Below are 23,007 nucleotides of genomic sequence, written 5' to 3'. Positions count from 1 at the left end.
CGTCCTCCTTGGCTCTTCCCCCTCCTCTTACCCTCCTTGTCAATCACCTTCCTGGCTCCGCCCACACCCCAACCCCCCCTCCCCCATCCTGCACCCATCCTCCTTGGCTCCTCCCCCTTCACCTTCCTGGTTCCGCCCACACCCCAACCCCCCCCCATCCTGCACCCGCCCCCTTGACTCCTCCCCCTCCTCTTACCCTCCTTGTCAATCACCTTCCTGGCTCCGCACACACCCCAACCCCCCCTCCCCCATCCTGCACCCATCCTCCTTGGCTCCTCCCCCTCTTTGTCTATCGCCTGCCTGGCTCCGCCCACACCCCAACCCCCCCCCCCTTGGCTCCTCCCCCTCCTCTGACCCTATGTAACAATGTCTCATCACAAATAACTATCGCTACAGTTAATTTGCTGTGCCTTTGTATTACACCTGATGAGGGAGGCTTGTGTTGCCTCCGAAACGTCGTGATTTAGCTTAGTTGTTTTCATTTACTTTATTTTATTTATTGTTTTACCTACGTGATTCTTAGGGTTTTTCGGTAAAGTCACATAGGTAAAAAAATCTAAATTAATTAAAGTAAAATAAAAATAATATTTTACTTTTATTAACGTAGGTAAAAAATCAAAATTAATAAAAGTAAAATAAAAATAATATTTTACTTTTAGTAATTTTTATTTTTTACCTACGTGACTTTACCGAAAAAACCGAAGAGTATGGTGTGGGTGTGTTGGGCGTGTGTGTGTGTGTGTGGTGCGTGTATGGCGCGCGCGTGAGTGTGCGTGTGCGTGTGTGTGCTTAAGATCAGTTGCGATACGTTGAGGAATGCACAAGAAGCGTCACATGTGCATGTGGAAGGGATCGAGACGGACCTGCATCGTTCGCCGCAGCCACAGACACCAGAGCTGATGGGAAGCTGTAAAAGCCTTTCGCGTAAACGTGACCCCTTTGACAAGGGCTGTACAAGTCGTGGCTGCTATTTCCCTCCCCTTTTCATGCACGGTATAAACAGGGACTTCTTTGTGGCGAGGAGGGAGGGTGGCGGTGGAGGGGGGAGGGTCGTGGTGAGGCTGAGCAATACCTCTTCTTCACACTTTCACGACAACACGAAACGGCTTTTCGCAACGTGAAATCTCTGGAGAAAATGTAACCGAGTAGGGTGGAGCGTGACGGTGATTCATACCACAAATTTTAGATTATTATTTTAGTTTGGAAGGCTCCCAAAGGTTGACACACTTTAAAACATGTTTTATTTTCACTTGGTCGGATGAATTTTGTATATTTGTGCATGACCCTATAACTCCCCACGGTGACGCATACCGAGTGTGAACTTCTTGGCATGGTCTTCTTGGTTCTTTCAGTAAAGTCACGTAGAAGGGAAGTAATAAAATAATATTATTTTATTACTTCCCTTCTACGTGACTTTACCGAAAGAACCAAGAAGATGAATCCCTGCAGTCACGAAAGCTTTAAATCGAAATTTCTTGGCATGGCGGATGTGGACGTGGGGCAACAACCTCTACTTCTACATCGAGGTGGTTCGTGATCCAGGGGTAGTGGAGTTGCGAATCGTTGCTGTGATGATGCCTCTCCTTCATGTAGATCTCCGTGTGAGTCTATGGGTCTCTATGTGAGTCTATGGGTCTCTATGAGTCTATGGGTCTCTGTGTGAGTCTATGGATCTCTGTGTGAGTCTATGGGTCTCTATGTGAGGCTATGGGGCTCTGTGTGAGTCTATGGATCTCTATGTGAGGCTATGGGTCTATGTGTGAGTCTATGGGTCTCTATGTGAGTCTATGGGTCTCTGTGTGAGTCTATGGGTCTCTATGTGAGTCTATGGGCGTCTATGTGAGTCTATGGATCTCTGTGTGAGTTTATGGGTGACTGTGAATCTATAGATTTGCGTGAGGCTGTAGGTTTTGTACGTGGGTCTATGGGTCTCTATGTCAATCTATAGATCTCTGTGTGAGTCTATGGGTCTCCGTGTGAGTTTATGGGTCTCTATGTGAGTCTGTGGGGCTCTGTATGAGTCTATGGGGCTCTGTGTGAGTCTATGGTTCACTGTGAATCCATATATCTGCGTGAGGCTCTGGGTTTTGGATGTGAGTCTATGGGTCTCGTTGCCAATCTATAAATCTCTGTGTGAGTCTATGGGTCTCCGTGTGAGTCTATGGGTCTCTATGTGACCCTATGGAGCTCTGAGTCTGCACCTCCGATTAGCACGGTTAGCTATGTACGGCGCGAAAGAAGTTCAACATACGTACGACTGGAGAGAGTTTAATTTCTCAATCGGTGCATCATGATTATCACCATCATCATCACCACCATCATTACAATCATCAAGTAGACGCGCAACTGCTGGTGCCATGCTTTGTGCGTGGACGAATGTGGTTCAGGGGTCGTGGCCGATGATCTTCAGGGTTGTAGACCCAAGGCAGAGAGGTCATCTGCGCCGTTTTGGTCTCTCGCCAGGAGAAGTTTGTTCGTGACCTCTTGACAACTCCAGGGTCAACGAAGCATCGTCGCACCGAACGAGCCCGACTCGTGTTCATAGAGGGCACCTGTCCAATAACGTTGTGTTATGTACGTTGAACTTCTTTCGCACCGTACGTAGCCAACCGTGTTAATCGGAGTGTGCGAAACACGACGACATTCTCTTAACGGGTCACAACCCCGGCTAATGGACGAATTTATTTATTTTGATAACTTTTCGTTGTTTGTTGTTGTTTGTGATTTTTTTTTGTTTTTGGTGCCATTTCTCTATTTGTTTAGTCATTCTGATTTTTCTTGGTAGTCGTAGTGGTGATGGTTTTCATTTGCTTGGTGCGCGTGTGTGCATGTGTGTGTGCGCGTGTGTATGCGTGCGTGTGTGTGCGTGTGTGTGTGCGTGTGTGTGCCCATGTGTGTGCGTGTTCGATTCCCGCTCACGGCCAACACCTGTGACGATTATCTGAACCTGTCCTGGGCCTCCCCTAGGTCGACTCAGACTGTAATAAGTACCTGGTGCGGTGTGTAACAGCACTTGCCCCTACAGTCTGTTAAGGCTATACGGGGGATCTTTATCTTTGTCTTTGTCTGCGCGTGTGTGTGTGCTGCGCCGTGCATGTAGCAAACCGCGTACATGGGGTTTTGGTCCTCATATATAACTCATAGGCATCGTTGTAGGATGTTGTTGGCATGAATGAATCCGCTACATGAAGTGCTGTAGTATTATAATCATGAGACTGAGCAATAGAATCCGGTTCAGAGGTTGGATCCTCGAACAAAAGTTGCTGGGAATTCATTTGACGCCTTATATCGGTGGTGCTTAACCTGTGGTGCACTCACCCCCTAGGGGTGCGAGATGCCCTTTCTGGGGTGCGAGACATGGCCAGAGAAATGACATTTTTAGAACCATGTGTATTTATTAAAATGATACATGGTTTTAAGGACTGCAGGAAAAGGTTAAGAACCATTTGCGATGCGTCGTAGCATCATCAAGGCTATTCTTTGTGGCTGAGCAACCACACGTGTTTTTTTTGCTACCAGCAGTAACAATGAGGATTTACAAAGCGTCTCGATGCAATCGTATCTCGGACACAATGGAATGACGATGATTGTTATGATGGTGATGATGAGGACGATGGTGATGATGATCATTACCACCGTGGAGAATCAATTGTGGCTTTCCCTATGGATCGACTGGCCCCCCGTCATAGGAATGTGGAACTTCCACCACGAGATTCAGGCCTTGAAAAGAAATGAACTCCACCATTGCTTTTGTTTGAGCGAAAACATCTTCACTGAATATGAAAAAATAACAAAAGGTTTTATCCTTACTGGAAATAAAACAGGAGTTAAGATTTTGATTTAAAGCTTTCGTGACTGCAGGGATTCATATTCTTGGTTCTTTCGGTAAAGTCACGTAGAAGGGAAATAATAAACAATATAAAACAATAAAATTCTCACGACGTTTCGACTGCAACACAAGCAGAGGAGTCCAATTCTGGATCCGCGGATCTTTGTGGGGGGGGGGGCAAGGTGGGGGCGCACACGTGGTCCCAGGTGGAAGTGAGATCCGTAGTGCTGGGTTGGCATCCTATTGCAAATGTAGCAAAGCCAAAGATCCGCCCGTGTAGTCTTAACAGGCTATTGGGGCAAGTGCTGTTAGCGAGCACACAGACACGCACGAAATGATGCAATAGCTTACAGAGCACCAGACTCAGACACCTTCAGGATTCTTACGGTTTCAATTGGTTCATGCCCCAAGCCTCTTCCAGCCAGACTGCGGCAACCTCTAGGATGAGTCTCACGGCCCATTGTTATTGCCTGAGGCTTGTGGAGCCAGATTAGGGGCACTTTTGTGACTCTAATGATGGAATGTGCCTGCTCAAGGCTCACCGAGTCAAAGGCGCCTGTTGAATTCTCAGGGGTTCGCCGATAAATGCCAGATACCGACAGCAACTGACGGAGCGCTGTTAGGATGTTTCGAGTCAAGATCGCAGAGTCAGAACGGGGCACTTAACACTCTCACGGTTGCACGTGTGCGCGTGTGTTGAACCTCTCTCGTACCGTACGCAGCCGACCGTGTTAATCAGAGGAGTCGAATTGTAACACGTGTGAGGCTTTCGCGACCAATATTATTAATAATCAACGTTTTTGGGTTTAGATCGCGTTATTTGTAAATGTGTCGTAACCCTCCACCACCCGACACGGCCAATCAGCAAAAAAAGTGTCACGTTGACAAAAAGACAAATAGTTCACTGCTTTAGCCCACCGGTGTGTTGAAGCGTTGTCCATTCTGGCGAATTGCCCGATGATGCTGGATGCAATTACCAGCGAAACGTCCCAGTACTCAAATTGTAAATGTTGTGGTTTCACGCTTCAACACACCGGTGGGCTAAAGCAGTGAACTATTTGTCTTTTGTCAACGTGACACTTTTTTCGCTGATTGGCCGTGTCGGGTGGTGGAGGGTTACGACACATTTACAAATAACGCGATCTAAACCCAAAAACGTTGATTATAAGTTGAATTGTAGATGGCGTGCGTCTCAGCGACAGACCAATGGACTGTTAAGGAGCCTTACGGAGCGGTGTTTTGGGTCAGAGGCTCGCAGAGGCAGGCTAAGGCAGCCTTAGATTCTTAAAGATAGTTAGTTAGTTAATCCTCTTCATGCCCCTATGTGACGTAAAGCCGCAATGATTTCCCTCCACTTCTTCCTGTCCTTGGCAACTTGTTGAGCCTCGCCCCGAGAGACGTTGATCGCTGCTGCCAGCAACTCCTTCACGGTCTTGCCCCATGTGGTCTTGGGAAGGGCCGAGGTATCCAATAGGCCACAGTATGCACTGTGCCTAGGGGTCTACCCACTCACCCAGCCACTCACTCACTCATTCACCCATTCACTCACCCACTCACCCAGCCACTCACTCACTCATTCATCCACCCACTGACTCACTCACCCAGCCAACCACTCATTCACCCATTGACCCACCTACTAGGGCCGTAGTATCCAATAGGCCACAGTAGGCACCTAGGGGCCTACTCACTCACCCACTCACCCAGCCACTCACTCATTCACCCAGCCACTCACTTACTCATTCACCCACCCACTGACTCACTCGCCCAGCCACCCACTCACCCACTCATTCACCCACTCACTCACCTACTCACTCATTCACCCACTCATTCATTCACCCACTCACTCACTCAGCCACCCACCAACTCACTCATTCACCCATCCTCTCACTCACTCATTCACCCACCCACCCACTGACTTACTCGCCCAGCCACCCACTCACCCACTCACTCACCTACTCACTCATTCACCCACTCACTCACTCAGCCACCCACCAACTCACTCATTGACCCAGCCTCTCACTCACTCATTCACCCACCCACTGAGTCACTCGCCCAGCCACCCACTCAATCACTCATTCACCCACTCACTCACCCAGCCACTCCTTCACTCACTCATTCACCCACTCACCCAGCCACTCACTCATTCACCCACTCACTCACTCAGCCACCCACCAACTCACTCATTCACCCATCCTCTCACTCACTCACTCATTCACCCACCCACTGAGTCACTCGCCCAGCCACCCACTCAATCACTCATTCACCCACTCACTCACCCAACCACTCCTTCACTCACTCATTCACCCACTCACCCAGCTACTCACTCATTCACCCAGCCACTAACTCACTCATTCACCCACCCACTGAGTCACTCGCCCAGCCACCCACTCACTCAATCATTCATTCACCCACTCACTCACCCAGCCACTCCTTCACTCACTCATTCACCCACTCACCCAGCCACTCACTCATTCACCCAGCCCCTAACTCACTCATTCACCCACCCATTGAGTTACTCGCCCAGCCACCCACTCACTCACTCATTCACCCACTCACTCACCCAGCCACTCCTTCACTCACTCATTCACCCACTCACTCAGCCACCCACCCACTCGCTTACCCACTCACCCACCGACTCACTCATCCACTCACCCAGCCACCAGGTCCGTATATCGAAGATACCACAGTAGTCAACATGCCTAGGGCCTACAAGAACCTTAATCCGGGCCTGGTCTTGGGTCTTCCAGGTTTCTTTTTGCCAAGGTGGTGTCCATTGCATGGCATTTTTTGCAACGTGTTTAAAGTTCAGGGTCAATACCTGATCTGCAGACATGTAGCGTCGAGGCATTGAAAAGTGGAAGCACATGGTGTGATTATACTCTGCTTTTCTGCAACAGATGTTTAACTTAATGAGATTTTTACAAAAATAAACAGTGCTTGGAGCCGTACGCTACGGTAATGCAAATTAAATTCTGCTGATTTCAGTGGCTGATTGTGAATGTAAATATAATTTGGCGTGTTTAAATATCATAATAACAATAACATCGATGGCTCATAGTTTGCAAAGCGAATAACGTCGTGTTGTGACTGAAACGGCTTTCATTAAAATAAATAGCGGCGATCGAGATCTTGTATCGTAGTTCACGCCCCATCAATTTCGCGCGAGTGCTTCGCTCGGGGTCGAATGCCTCCACCGCTGGGACGCCGGGGCAATGTGAGAGCGTGCTGGCGAAAACTCGGGGGGGGAGCGGTGGTGCAGCGGTTAGCGCGCTGCGCGACGAACCCGGCTGGGATCCGCGTACGATTAACCCGCTCACGGCCAACACCGGTGGCGATTATCCGAAAGGGTCCCGGGCCTCCTCCCCCTAGGTCGACTCAGACTCGAATGAGTACCTGGTGCGGTGTGTAAACATCGCCACTGGGGAGACAAAGGCGGGCGGGCGGGCGTGGTGCTTGGCCACGCATATTTTGCGGTCTTTTCCTCGATTTTATGTTTGCACATAGTCACTTTAAGATGTTTTCTTGTTCATGTTTCATATTTTTGTTTGTTGCGGTTGCACCCGATTCAAGAGCCGAATGGCTCACAGGGCTACACCTAATACATGAAACTGAAAAACTTAAACGCACCCCCTCGTGTACCGTTCAGGCCTTCATAGGTGCTACTCGCTAACAGCACTTGCCCCAACAGTCTGTTAAGGCTATACGCAGGGGGGGGGGGTCGTTGTCTTTGTTGGGTTAAGCTGTTACGTTTCATGGGCAGGGGTCAGGAAGATCCCCTCGGGTTTGCTCTTCCACCAAGCTGCTCATAGTCCACCCTGAACAAACCAAGGCAGCGGATTCATACTCTTAGGTTGCGGATACCTGTTGATGCACAAATGGAGGATGCAAAAACAACTCTCCAGTAGCTCGCGTGTGAGTGCGGTCATCCAGAACCGCCCGCACAACAGGTGACGACGACATGCCCCGATCCACAAATACGAAGGAGACATAGTAGTAGTTTTTTACCCTTTCAACTGGTACAAAAACTGGCACCTTTATACAAGGCATCATGTTTGCAATAACCACAACACAAGCAGTCAAAATGCAAACAAAAAGAGAAACAACTCTGATGATGATAATTATGTGCACTGTCCTTGAAGTTGATTGGTCCACACCCGAGACAGCTTTTCTTAGAGCCAAGTCTCCATTGGTGTTGGACCAGATGACGCCAAAAGGCGTATGCCTTTTGGCCAATCAACTTCAAGGACAGTGCATATAATTATCATCATCAGAGTTGTTTCTTTTTGTTTGCATTTTGACTGCTTGTGTTGTGGTTATTGCAAACATGATGCCTTGTATAAAGGTGTCAGTTTTTGTATCAGTTTAAAGGGTAAAAACCTACTACTATATTTTGCCACTGGTAAAGGAGGTCTCATAGTACGAAGGAGACGTCGCAGCGATGATGATGATGATGATGCACCACTCCGCTCCCCGCGACTCGTTTATCCGGGATTGGCCACCTGAATGCGAGGTCGCGGTTGTCGTCTTTCTGCATCTTCGTCGGCCGTAGGAGAGAAGATGGCATGGTCAAGGACCAAGAGATCCGAGGTCAATCTCCAGCCACGGCTAAAGTCGTTGGCAAGCGATGCCACCTCGGTAATGTTGCCCCAAGTTAGTGTGCCGATTGTGCTACTCAAGTTTTAAACGTTTTAATGTTGCGTTTAACAAGGCCAAGAGGCCAAGAATGAGTGAATGAGTCCGTGGGCGGGTAAGTGGATCGGTTAGTGAGTGCGTGAGCGAGGGGGGAAATGAGTGGGTGAGAGAGTCAACGAGTGAGTGGGTGCGTAAATTAATGAGTGGGCGAGTGAGTGAGTGAGCGAATGAGTGAGTGAGTGAGTGAGCGAATGAGTGAGTGAGTGAGTGAGCGAATGAGTGAGTGAGCGAGTGAGTGAGCGAATGAGTGAGTGAGCGAGTGAGTGAGCGAGTGAGTGAGCGAATGAGTGAGTGAGCGAGTGAGCGAGTGAGTGAGTGAGCGAATGAGCGAGTGAGTGAGTGAGCGAATGAGTGAGTGAGTGAGCGAGCGAATGAGTGAGTGAGTGAGCGAGCGAATGAGTGAGTGAGTGAGCGAGCGAATGAGTGAGTGAGTGAGCGAGCGAATGAGTGAGTGAGTGAGCGAGCGAATGAGTGAGTGAGTGAGCGAGCGAATGAGTGAGTGAGTGAGCGAGCGAATGAGTGAGTGAGTGAGCGAGCGAATGAGTGAGTGAGTGAGCGAGCGAATGAGTGAGTGAGTGAGCGAGCGAATGAGTGAGTGAGTGAGCGAGCGAATGAGTGAGTGAGTGAGCGAGCGAATGAGTGAGTGAGTGAGCGAGCGAATGAGTGAGTGAGTGAGCGAATGAGTGAGTGAGTGGGTGAGTAAATGAATAGGTGAGTGAGTGAGCGAGGGAGGGAATGAGTGGGTGAGTGAGTGGATGAGTGGGCGAGTCAATGAATTAGAGAGTGAGTGAGTGAGTGTGATTGTGCATGAGTGAGTGAGTGAATGAGTGAGTGAGTGAGTGAATGAGTGAGTGAGCGAATGAGTGAGTGAGTGAGCGAATGAGTGAGTGAGTGAGCGAATGAGTGAGTGAGTGAGCGAATGAGTGAGTGAGTGAGTGAGCGAATGAGTGAGTGAGTGGGTGAGTAAATGAATAGGTGAGTGAGTGAGCGAGGGAGGGAATGAGTGGGTGAGTGAGTGGATGAGTGGGCGAGTCAATGAATTAGAGAGTGAGTGAGTGAGTGTGATTCTGGATGAGTGAATGGTTGAGTGGATGAAATAGTGAGTGAGTGGCTAAATGATTGAGTAAATTAATGAGGGGGCGAGTGAGCACGTGCATGAGTGAGTGAGCGAATAAGTGAGTGAGTGAGCGAATGAGTGAGTGGGTGAGTAAATTAATAGGTGAGTGAGTGAGCGAGGGAGGGAATGAGCGAGTGAGTGAGTGGATGAGTGAATGATTGAGCGGATGATATAGTGAGTGAGTGAGTGGCTAAATGATTGAGAGAATTGATGAGTGGGTGAACGTTCGTTCGTTTCGATTTAAAGCTTTCGTGACTGCAGGGATTCATCATCTTGGTTCTTTCGGTAAAGTCACGTAGAAGGGAAATAATAAAATAATAAAAATAAAACATAACATAATTCTCACGACCTTTCGGCCACAACGCAAGCAGCCGTCCTCAGGTGAAGACCAGGTCTGTCGGGGAGACAGCGTCTGACGCCGAAACGTCGTGAAAATTATTTTATTAAGTAGAATTTGTATTATTTTATTATTTCACTTCTACGTGACTTTACCCAAAGAACAAAGAAGAGGCCCGTTCGTTTCTCAATCCGCTTGTCCTGGTGAGGGTCGTGGCGGCAGCAGAATGTTAAGAAGGGCGGTCCACACCTCCCTACTCAACATGTGTGTCGAAGTTTAATATGTGAAAGTTTAAAGTTTATTTTGTTTATCCCGGCAATAGCACAAGACACCAGGACACTGTCTCATTTGTCAATGTGGCCTGGGTAGCCAATACACTGAAAGTAACATAAACGAAACAAAGTTACAGCAATAAAGCAGAGACAAATCGGAGCAAAAAATAACTGTGCTCCACAAGCAGTTGCTGAGACATGTGGCCGTAACTTAGAAGCATTGCTGCATACCAGCCAAGTGATTAGATCACAAAAAAATGAAAGAATTTTTCTTCATTCTGAAGAAGAAAAAACAACTCTAGGGGGTGGGTGGATGGGGGGGTGGGTGGGTGGGTGGGTGAGTGAGTGGGTGGGTGAGTGGGTGGATGGGGGGTGGATGGGGGGGTGGGTGGGGGGTGGATGGGGGAGTGGGTGGATGGGGGGGTGGGTGGGTGGATGGGGGGGTGGGTGGATGGGGGGGTGGGTGGGTGGATGGGAGGGTGGGTGGGTGGGTGGATGGGTGAGTGGGTGAATGGGTGAGTGGGTGGATGGGTGGGTGGGTGGATGGGTGAGTGGGTGGATGGGTGAGTGGGTGAATGGGTGAGTGGGTGAATGGGTGAGTGGGTGAATGGGTGAGTGGGTGAATGGGTGGGTGGGTGGATGGGTGAGTGGGTGGATGGGTGAGTGGGTAGATGGGAGAGGTGGTGAAATCAGAGGTTGACATTCCACAAAGAGACCTCGGTCTGCATTTTCGCGGAGCCGCGTTTACCCCGGGGACCCTTTGAGGAGCGGGGTGCATTTGAGGCAGCAGAAGCTGGACCCCCTTCCGTTCACAAACACAGCACGCGTAAGCGGGCTCAGGTCGACATTTACACAAGTGGCTGGGACGGAAATCTGTGGTTTACAAACTTATGAAATATTTAGTTTTTTTTTTCCCTTCATGATGCCTGCTTTTAAAATATTGAACACACACACGCACGTATTTGTGTTTATACAGTATGTAAACGTGCACAAATATTTGTTTACTAAGCCAGCCAGCCAGCCAGCCGTTGAGATATAGCGTGGCACTGCGGTCTTGTGATGTCTGGGCCAGGCACATTGGCAGGGCCAGTTGCGTGATCAGGGCTCATAGAGATCTGCCCAAAAGGTGCTCGCGAGTGCCAACGTTCACAACATCCGAGCCAAATCTGTCGAATGTCCACACCACCCCCCGGGGCCCTCCAACGTTGGGTGCCTACCTAAGGTTGAGATAAAAGTTTCTTTTACACATTTGGTGACGATGTTATCTCTCTCTCATGCCGCCGTGGCTTGCGTTTTTGTGTGTGTCCGTGTGTGTGTGTGCGCGTGTGTGTGCGCGTGTGTGTGTGCGCGCGTGTGTGTGCGTGTGTGTGTGTATATATATATGGCCACCCACCCCCTCGTGTACCGTTGCGGCCTTCATAGGTGCTCGCTAACAGCACTTGCCCCTACAGTCTGTTAAGGCTACACGGGGGATCTTTGTGTCTTTGTGTGTATATATCGATAGCGGGTGAGCGGTAGTGTAGCGGTTAGCGCGCTGCACTACGAACCTGGCGACCCGGGTTCAATACCCGCTCACGGCCAACACCAGTGACGATTATCTGAACCGGTCCTGGGCCTCCCCTAGGTCGACTCAGCCGCAAATGAGTACCTGGTACGATGTGTGAACATCGCCACTAGGGAGACAAAGGCGGCCGGGCGTGGTGCTGGCCACCCACCTCCTCGTGTGCCGTGCCGGCCTTTATAGGTGCTCGCTAACAGCACTTGCCCCTACAAATCTGTTAAGCCTATACCGTGAATCTTTGTCTTTGTATCGATAGCACTGTGGCATTTAAAAGAATGCATATTTTAATAGGCGACGTTTCGGGCAATGGCCATTTTTCAGAGCACGTAAAATACAGAGGTCCAGAGAGATGGAGTGGGATTCTACGACTCTTGTTTTACAGACGAGGCTTTAACCCATGCTGGCAGTAACCAAACAAACTCAAAACTAAACTTTTTAAATCCTTTATATTAAGTTCGCTTGCTTGCTTAGGACCGTGCAAATCTTTCGGCCGTTTTTTAACCCACTTCCCGTGATCCAATCGAGCTGACATTTTCCGCACAGACTCGTTGTGCGTAACAATAAATGTTCGTGAACATTTTTTTCCAAAATTTTACACTTTTTAGGACAAAAATATTATATTTAATTACCAATTGCTTAATGGTGCAATGCAATCATCTGACCCATAGGTGGCAGCCATCTCAAGCCAGAGGACGAGAGGACTCTAGCCGCCACGCATATAAAGGATTATAAGTGAAAAACTTTGTCTTTACGGGTTATACTTATTTTAATTTGACCAGCTAAGGCCCACTGAGCTATGTATCTCTTCTTCATAAGCGACCTGGCCACAAATGATAGGTCTACAAAGTGGCTTATCGTGTAGAAATGTATAGCAGTCGCCACATACTATTAACGCGTGATGTTGTGGAGGGAAAAGCCAGAGGACCCGGAGAAAAATCCACGCGACCACGGGGAGAGGGAAATTCCAAATATACATTCTAAGGCCACGGAATCATCGATAGAGAAATCCTGGAAGAAAAATAAGAAGACATTTGATTGATTTTGTCTTTGACTAAAATAGTTCTAGAGCCGCATCACGCTCAGGTGTACAGCAGATGACGACGCACATTCTGACTTGAACAAACAACATGGGCCATGGAATCAACTTTTGAGGACGTCTTTTTTAAAAACAAAAACTTCCAGACAAACAAAAGTCTCGTTCCGAGTGTGCCCCCCCCCACTCTACCCCCCCCCCCTCACAACGCCGTGAGCGTTTGAAAGCGATGGGAAAGTGAGAGCAGGCGCAGCGATGGGAAGAGAGAAATAAATTAATAAAAACATTTACTAAAACATCCACTCCAGAGTATGATGGAGATGCTCGCCTGACCGTTGTTAAGAATGCGATAGATAAATAAGCAGAGGGGCGGGGGGGGGCTAGGGTGGGGTGAAGAGTGGCAAACTGTTCGGGTTCGCATCCAAGTTCAAAATCGGAATATTGCATTGACACTGCAGGAGGAATCCGATGAGCAATAAAGCTCTTTTGTCACAGATGGTCCAGGAGGGGGCACGGGGTAAGGACGTTGCCAACAACGAACGATTGAGGCGCAAAGCCTACAAGAAAGCTCAACAAATCACCCAACCCACAGATGCATGTGCGACACTAAACCATCCCACATCCTACCAGGCAAAGCCCCGCTGAAGTGTTCAATTATTTTTTTTCCGAAGCGGCCTGGCCACGAACGACATCTTGACAACAGAGCCACGGCACCCTCCGCTTTGGCTGGCTGCTTTCCCACGATGGTTCGGAATGGATGGGGGAGGGGGCGAGTGGGGGAGGGGAGGGGTGCGCAAGAATGTTTACAACAACAATAAACAACAACAGCAACAACAGCAGCAACATTCGCCACGACGTGGCGGTCACGTCACACACGGCGCCGGTGCCAGGCTAGGTGCACATCTGAGGCCAGCACGTGAAAGTGTCGAAGGCTCGCTACTGGCAGGAGGGTGCAGCTCAAGAAAGTAGTTTGTCTTCTTGGTTCTTTCTGTAAAGTCACGTAGAAGGAAAATAATAAAATAGTAAAACTAAAACATAATAAAGTAATTATCACGCAAGCAGCCGTCCTCAGGTGAAAAACAGGTCTGTCGGAAAGACAGCGTTGTGGCCGAAACGTCGTGAGAATAATTTTATTATGTTTAATTCTTATTATTTTATTATTTCCCTTCTACGTGACTTTACCGAAAGAACTAAGAAGATGAATCCCTGCAGTCACGAAAGCTTTAAATCGAAAATTAAAGTAGTTCGTTGTCGACCGCTCAGAAGCCGCGTTATAACGTGACACGTTTCGCGTTATAACGGGGCGCATTCCGCGTTGCAGCATGAACACCGCCACGCGATAAGCGAGGACTTGCCGGTAACAATGTAAGTTATTTTTTGGATTTGCATTCCACCCGCAGGAGCTGTGCACTTTCCCCCGCATGGTGATCGGAGGCATCAGCGCTCACGACCTGAACCAAGGCACGCTGGGAAACTGCTGGTTTGTGGCCGCCTGCTCCTGCCTGGCCACTAGGCCGTCCGTCTGGAGCAAGGTGAGGGTCTAACGCAGTGGTGGTGGTTCTTCTTCTTAACCCGGGGGTGCATCTTGACACAGGAGGAGGTCGAGGGACTGACCCGGGGTGCCGTGGTTTGACTGACTGCTGTGCCAGGCTAGGTGCAGGTCGCGGGACAGACCCGGGGTGCAGTGGGTTGACTGACTGCTGTGCCAGGCTAGGTGCAGGTCGTGGGACAGACCCGGGGTGCCGTGGGTTGACTGACTGCTGTGCCAGGCTAGGTGCAGGTCGCGGGACAGACCCGGGGTGCAGTGGGTTGACTGACTGCTGTGCCAGGCTAGGTGCAGGTCGCGGGACAGAACGGGGGTGCCGTGGGTTGACTGACTGCTGTGCCAGGCTAGGTGCAGGTCGCAGGACAGAACCGGGGTGCCGTGGGTTGACTGACTGCTGTGCCAGGCTAGGTGCAGGTCGCGGGACAGAACCGGGGTGCCGTGGGTTGACTGACTGCTGTGCCAGGCTAGGTGCAGGTCGTGGGACAGACCCGGGGTGCCGTGGGTTGACTGACTGCTGTGCCAGGCTAGGTGCAGGTCGCGGGACAGAACCGGGGTGCCGTGGGTTGACTGACTGCTGTGCCAGGCTAGGTGCAAGTCGTGGGACAGACCCGGGGTGCCGTGGGTTGACTGACTGCTGTGCCAGGCTAGGTGCAGGTCGAGGGACAGATCCGGGGCGCCGTGGGTTGACTGACTGCTGTGCCAGGCTAGGTGCAGGAGGGCTGCCAGATGCCCTTTCTGGGGGTGCGGGACACGGCCAGACTATTTTTAGAAGGCAAATCATAAAAAAGACAAATTAAGCACATACTCTTAGGTTTTTTCGGTAAAGTCACGTAGGTAAGAAATAATTAAAATAAAATAATAATAAATGAAAATAATTAAATTAAATCACGACGTGTCGGAGGCAACACAAGTCTCCGTCTTCAGGTGGGACCGTCAGAGCTAAATTTACTGTATCAAGGTGCGGTCACAAAAGCTTCAAATCTAGAAGAAAAAAAAGACAAATTAAGTACAAGCACGTAAAGTAACAACTTACTTTGTTTCATCAACCCCCATGTATTTGTTAACATTATGAACAAAAAATTAACCCGTAAAAACAAAGTTTTTCACTATAAATCCTTTATATGCGTGGCATCGGTTTTATTTTATTATTCATTTCTGTTTTTCTTTAGTAAGAGTTTCATTTTTATCACATTGGTATTTTAAATTAAATATGAAATGTTTATTTTTCCTAAAAATTGGAAAATTTTGGAAAAAAATTTTCACGAAAATAAATTGTCACGCACAACGAGTCTGTGTGCAAAATGTCAGCTCGATTGGATCACGGGAAGTGGGTTAAAAAACGACCGAAAGATTTGCACGGTCGTAAGCGCGCAAGCAAGCAAGCAAGTGAACTTAATATAACGGATTTTTAAAAAATGACGATTAAGAACCAAAGGGCTGCAAGGCCTGCAGTAAAGGTTAACATCCACTGGCATATACTATTCAACTACAGTAAAAGCTTGGATTGCGAGTAACTTGGTCTGCGAGTGTTTTGCAAGACGAGGAAACATTTTAAATAAATATTAATTTGATAAACGAGCGAGGTCTTGCAATGCGAGCAGTACGTGTGTACGCTTTGTCTGTCGAGCGTCACGTGATCACAACCGATATACGAGTGCTTTGATATACGAGTGCTTTGGATTACAAACACGTTTTCAGAACGAATTATGCTCGCGATCCAAGGTTTTACTGTATATTTTATTTTACAGGTAATAGTGCCCACCACTGAAGCGATGTAAGCGGTTGTGCCTGTGGCCGAAACAATTTTTAAATCCTTTATATTAAGTTCGCTTGCTTGCTTGCTTAGGACCGTATTATATTTAATTACCAATTGCTTAATGGTGCAATGCAATCATCTGACCCATAGGTGGCAGCCATCTCAAGCCAGAGGACGAGAGGACTCTAGCCGCCACGCATATAAATGATTTAAAAACTTTGTTTTTAAATCCTTTATTAAATCCTTTATTAAATCCTTTATATTAAGTTCGCTTGCTTGCGTGCTTGCTTGCTTGCTTACGACCGTGCAAATCTTTCGGTCGTTTTTTAACCCACTTCCCGTGATCCAATCGAGCTGATATTTTCCACACAGACTCGTTGTGCGTGACAATTCATGTTCCTGAAAAAAAATTCCCAAAATTTTACACTTTTTAGGCAAATTTTTTTTATTTTACATATATTCAAATAGAACTCATTCATGGCTTTGGCTGAACGTCACAGTGTAAGAGCCCAGAGCGTAACCCCTCCACAGGCCGTGGCGGAGTAGCGCAGTTGGTAGCGCCCTCGCTTCCCATGCCAAAGGTCGCGGAATCGATCCCCACGTCCTCCACAGGCGAATATATTTTAAAATTCTTTATATTAAGTTCGCTTGCTTGCTTAGGACCGTGCAAATCTTTCGCTCGTTTTTTATCCCACTTCCCGTGATCCAATCAAGCTGACATTTTCCACACAGACTCGTTGTGCGTGACAATTAATTTTCGTGAAAAAAAATTCCAAAATTTTACACTGTTTAGGGAAAACAAATTAAATATTTAATTACCAATTGCTTAATGGTGGCAGACAATCATCTGACCCATAGGTGGCAGCCATCTCAAGCCAGAGGACGAGAAGACTCTAGCCGCCACGCATATAAAGGATTTATAGTGAAAAACTTTGTTTTTACGGGTTTACTTGTTACGGGTGATACTTATTCCGGAATCTGTCGACAGACCTCGACACACCTGGCTGAAATCCCCCCCCTCCTCCCACCCCCTCCAGGTGATCCCAGACCCCTTCAGCCAGTGCTGGGGCAGCGGGGGGCCCAATCCGCACCCGGGGATCTTCCACTTCTGCTTCTGGCGCTTCGGCCAGTGGCTGGACGTGGTGGTTGACGACCGGCTGCCCACCTCTGACGGGAAGCTGCTCTACTGCAGCTCGAGCGAGCCTTCCGAGTTCTGGAGCGCCCTGCTGGAGAAGGCCTACGCCAAGTGCGTTGCGTCGGTGGCCAGCCGCGGTGGCCGGGAGATGTTGACTGCCTCGCCTGGTAGACAGGTGGTCGTGGGTTCGATCCCGACCCTGACGATGCTTGTTGTTGTTTATTTGGAGTTTGCGTCTCTCTCTCATCGTCGTCATCACGGTGGCTAGGAGATGTTAACTACCTCGCCTGGTAGACAGGAGTTCGTGGGTTAGATCACGACCCCTGACGCCTGTTGCTGTATATTTGGAGTCTGCGTCTCTCTCTCATCGTCATCACTGTGGCTAGATGTTAACTGCCTCGCCTGGTATACAGGTGGTCGTGCGTTCGATCCCGACCCTGACGATGCTTGTTGTTGTTTATTTGGAGTTTGCGTCTCTCTCTCATCGTCGTCATCACGGTGGCTAGGAGATGTTAACTACCTCGTCTGGTATACAGGAGGTCGTGGGTTCGATCCCGTCCCCTGACGCCTGCTGCTGTATATTTGCAGTTTTGCGTGTCTCTCTCTCTATGGTCGCGTGGATTTTTCTCCCGGTCCCCCTTCTCTCCGTCTCTCTCTGCCTCTGCGTCTCTCTAAGTGAGCCGCGTCCTTTCCCAAAGACGTCGGTGGCCTTCGTGGCCCTGACCTCCGTTCAGCTCTTGCGACGTTTACTCAACGACTCCGCATTGGTGACGTCGCTGATGATGCTCACGGAGCTCGCTGCTCCTGATGCTGATTACGTTGTTTGCTCATGATGATCCTGCTGATAATACTGCTGATTCCGTTTCTGCTAATCTTGCTGCTGCTGATGCCAATGATGCTGCTGCGAATGATGCTGCTCCTGCTGCTGCTGCTAATGATGATGCTGATAATGATGTTGCTGCTACTGATGATAATGCTGCTGCTGATGATGATTATGCTGCGAACGATGATGGTGTTGCTGATGATGCTTCTGCGAGTGATTACGATGCTGCTGATGATGCTTCTGCTGCTGCTGCTGGTGATGGTAGACCAAGTGCCACTGCTCTCAGATGCTGGCATCGCCCCTCTATAACTCAATGAGCGTGCGCCCACCGCGCATTTCAGACTATTATTATTTTACATTTTTGGCGTATCTAACGTGACAGCCTGGAAGATGAATAGGGCACCGTGGTTGTTTGTATATCCAGCACTGCGTGCCGGTGGCTTGGAATGTGAAAAGGACGACATCTGGGTCGTGTTGGATTAGCACGTGGGTCGGCATCCAAAGTAACAAGGAGAGACATTTTACTTTCTAATTTCGGCACGAAACAAACTCCATAGTTCACGAGCCGCAATGCATTGTGGTGAATACGTGGACGGCGTGTGGGTAGTGAATGAATGACGTCACGAAGCAGTAGTCCCTGAAGAGCCGCAAGGTGCCAACCGCCTGGGTTTGTGTTGAGAGCTGTCTCATCATCATCCTCTTTTACCCCATACACCGCCTCTCCCCTCATCCTCCCCCTGTCCCCCTCCACTTTCTCCCCCCCCCCGCCTCCTCCTCGCCCTTCTCCTCCATCCCCTCCCCCTTCTCTGCCCCCCCTCCACCTCCTCGCCGTCCTCCCCCCTCCTCCTCCCACTCCCCCCTCCCTCCTTCACCTTCTCATCCCCTGCACCTCCTCTTGTCCTTCTCCTCCTCCACCCCCCTCCTCCCCCTTCTCCCCCTCCTCCTCCACCCCTCCTCCCCCCCCCTCCTCCCGCTTCTCTGCCCCCCCCTCCTCCTCACCGTCCCCCCTCCTCCTCCACCCCCCCTACTCCACCACCCCCCCTCCTCCTCCACCTTCTCTCTCCATCCACCTACTTCCCCCCTCCTCCACCCCCCCCCCTCCTTCCCCCACTCCTCCTCCCCCTTCTCTGCCCCCCCTCCTCACCATCCCCCCTCCTCCTCCTTCCCCCCCTCCACCCCCCCACCGTCTCCCCCCCCCTCTTCCTCCCCCTTCTCTGCCCCCCCTCCTCCTCCTCCTTCCCCCCTCCACCCCCCCCCCACCGTCTCCCCCCCCTCTTCCTCCCCCTTCTCTGCCCCCCCCCTCCTCCTCCTTCCCCCCCTCCACCCCCCCACCGTCTCCCCCCCCCTCTTCCTCCCCCTTCTCTGCCCCCCCTCCTCCTCCTCCTTCCCCCCTCCACCCCCCCCCACCGTCTCCCCCCCCCACCGTCCTCCCCCCCTCCACCTCCTCCTTCCCCCCCTCTCCACCCCCCCCCCCCACCGTCTCCTCCACCCCCCCCACCGTCTCCAGGCTGTGCGGCTCGTACGAGGCGATGGATGGGGGCAGCACTGCAGCGGCGTTGGTGGACCTCTCGGGCGGGGTGTCGGAGCCCCTCGACCTCACCGACACCGCCCTCGCCCGCGACGCCATCCGCAAGTTCCACCTCTTCAGCCGCCTGCTCAAGGCGCACTCGCGCGGGGGCCTCATCAGCTGCTCCATCCGCGTACGCTGCTGCTGCTGCTGCCCCACTCTGCCCATTGACACCCTCCCCCCAGCTCACCCATCAACTCCACCGGGAAATTAGTCAGGAATTTCAGCCGTTAGATGGGAAGCGTTAAGGCCGGCGGCTCCGTCTGTCTGTCCGTACGAACTTCTTGTCCGTCTGTCTGTTCGTCCGTCTGTCTGTTTGTCCATAGCGGGGAATCTCCAATTAGCAACGGTTGGCTATGAGCGGTGCGAAAAAAGTTCGACACACATACACTCACGTACACACACGTACAGATACACACACTTACGCACACACGTACACACGTAGATACACACACATACGCACACACGTACACACGTAGATACACACACACATACGCACACACGTACACACACGTAAAAATACACTCGTACAGATACACAACTACACACTCACGTACACCCACGTACACATACACACGTACAGACACACACACGTACCCATGCGAGTCCACGTGCTCGCTTCGACCCCACCTGCCGCCGTTCCCCCCCCCCACCATGCCCCCCTCCCCCCCACCATGCCCCCCCCACCATGCCCCCCCCACCATGCCCCCCCCCACCATGCCCCCCCCACCATGCCCCCCCCCACCATGCCCCCCCCATGCCCCCCCCACCATGCCCCTCTCCCCCACCATGCCCCCCCCCACCATGCCCCCCCCCCACCATGCCCCCCCCCCACCATGCCCCTCCCACCATTCCCCCCCCCCACCATGCCCCCCCACCATGCCCCCCCCACCATGCCCCCCCCCCATGCCCCGCCCCCCGGCAGGCCACCGCGGAGGAGCTGAATCGCCGGCTGGCGAGCGGCCTGGTGCAGGGCCACTCCTACTCCGTGACGTCAGTGCGCAAGGTGCAGCTCGCGCCGAGGGACGGCGGCGACGGCAGCCACAAGCAGTACCTGCTGCGCATGCGCAACCCCTGGGGCCACCGCGAGTGGAACGGGTCGTGGAGCGACACGTGAGCGTCGTCGTCGTCGTCGTCGTCTGGGGCGGGCGCGTGCGGCCACGTGCGGGCTGATTAATGGCCGCTGGCACGATGACGACAGGCGATTGGAGTGAGCTTGTTGCAGAGGTCGCAAACGGGTTTTGATTCCTTACCCGTACCCGGGAATCGGGTACCTGATTGCGACCTCTGGGATGAAGCCATGTTGCAGGCGCGGGTGGGTTGATTCTAGGAACTTGAATTGTGAGAAGAGACAAGACGTTGGGAAATGAGTGACAAACGGTGACTCACCAGTGACTCACGGCCTACCCGTACCCGTACCCGGCCACACCAGGGTCGCAAACGGGTACCCGTACCCAGTCGGGTAGCCAGGTATCGGGTAGGGTACGAGTATCGGGTACCCGGTTACGACCTCTGGCTTGGTGTCAAGGAAGGCCGTGCGATCGCCACCGACGTCTCTGCGCAGAGAGAACGCGGCTCGAGCGGAGTGCGGTGGGGGGGGTGATGGAGGGATGGAGGGAGGATGAAGATGAGGTGGGAAGTAAAGGACGCTCCGAGTCGCCGGGACAGTTCCATGGGGGCCGTGCGTTACAAATTGCGCTGCTGTGGCTATGAGATGTTAACTTCCTCGCCTGGTATACAGGAGGTCGTGGGTTCGATCCCGACTCTGACGACACCTGCTGCTGTATATTTGGAGTCTGCGTCTCACTCGCTCATCATCATCATCACGGTGGCTAGGAGATGTTAACTACCTCGCCTGGTATACAGGAGGTCGTGGGTTCGATCTCGACCCTGACGACACCTGCTGTGTATATTTGGAGTCTGCGTCTCTCTCGCTCATCATCATCATGGTGGCTATGAGATGTTAACTATCTCGCCTGGTATACAGGAGGTCGTGGGTTCGATCTCGACCCTGACGACACCTGCTGTGTATATATGGAGTCTGCGTCTCTCTCGCTCATCATCATCACGGTGGCTAGGAGATGTTAACTCCCTCGCCTGGCATACAGGAGGTACCTGGGTTCGGTGTCTCTTGTCTGTCTGTTTCCCCCGTGGCCGCGTGGATTTTTCCCCGGGTCCTCCCGGTTTTCCCCTCCACGTTTAGAATCAACGTCACGCGTTGAGAGTATTTGGCATGGATGAGCGACCACCAGAGGTGGGACAAAGTCATTGTTATGCAAGTCCAAGTCGAGTCGCAAGTCATCAAATTCATGACTCGAGTCTGACTCGAGTCCAAGTCACATGACTCGAGTCCACATCTCATAGGTGGGACAAAGTCATTGTTATGCAAGTCCAAGTCGAGTCGCAAGTCATCAAATTCATGACTCGAGTCTGACTCGAGTCCAAGTCACATGACTCGAGTCCACACCTCTGGCGACCACCAGTGCATACCAGGTGCATTCCAGGTGTTACGGGCAGAGGGCTGCAATCTGCTTGTCGTTAGTTTGCAATGCAAGAGCGGGTGGTGGCCCACAGATTTGTTCCACTGACAGCATTGAGTCTGTGGATTGAATCTAGGTGGCTATTTTAACGTGACGCGTACGCACGGCCAAGAGCGTGGATTCTTCGTCTCGCGTATGGCGATCTCCTCGCCAAACACGTTTTTGTTCGCACGCTCGCGGTATTTACATATCCACGGTTTTCCTTCGGCACACCATCGGCAGTTTTTTGCCAAACCGCGGCGGTTTTCAGGAACGTAAAGCTCCCCCCCCCCAACACGGTTGGCGAGGGATCAATGGATAAATCCTGGCCGATAACACGTTAATAAGTATAGGATCGCAGAGCTTGGGCAATGATTGGTAGCGCCGGCTCACCGCCTGACCGCTGCCTCTCAGCTTGTCTGTGGGCCACCCAAGCAATTGCGATTTGCACGAACGTCAGCACCTCGGATGAAGCACCGTTAAGCTACATATGGTGTGAAAGAATATTCTTGGTTCTTTCGGTAAAGTCACGTAGAATGGAAATAATACAATAATAAAAATAAAACATAATAAAATAATTTTCACGACGTTTCGGCCACAACGCAAGCAGCCGTTTTATTTCCATTCAGTCACGGAAGCTTTAAATCGATGTGAAAGAAGTTCAACATACACACACCGAAATCTGAAATGTTCACAGTGAGCAGAAGACAATGATTATGATAATTGGTTTTTTACCCTTCTATCTGGCAACAAAACTGACACTTTTTTACAAGGAGTCATGTTTGCATAGACCGCAATACCTGCAGTCATAATACAAACA

General features: G+C 50.9%; 1 protein-coding gene across 3 annotated transcripts in view; it reads left to right on the top strand.

Moving 5' to 3' along the window:
* Positions 1–23,007, top strand: part of LOC144948900 (calpain-5-like) — a 44,737-nt gene that overhangs the window by 5,742 nt on the left and 15,988 nt on the right. For all 3 annotated transcript variants that reach the window (XM_078878611.1, XM_078878612.1, XM_078878610.1), the window contains 4 exons: positions 14,242–14,373; positions 17,181–17,389; positions 19,609–19,801; positions 20,594–20,781. In XM_078878611.1, coding sequence (XP_078734737.1) covers positions 14,242–14,373; positions 17,181–17,389; positions 19,609–19,801; positions 20,594–20,781 — 722 coding nt within the window. The remainder of the gene's footprint in view (positions 1–14,241; positions 14,374–17,180; positions 17,390–19,608; positions 19,802–20,593; positions 20,782–23,007) is intronic.

Source organism: Lampetra fluviatilis, chromosome 51 (genome assembly GCF_964198595.1).
Source record: "Lampetra fluviatilis chromosome 51, kcLamFluv1.1, whole genome shotgun sequence".
NCBI lineage: Eukaryota > Metazoa > Chordata > Hyperoartia > Petromyzontiformes > Petromyzontidae > Lampetra > Lampetra fluviatilis.
This window is presented reverse-complemented; position numbering and strand designations above follow the sequence as displayed.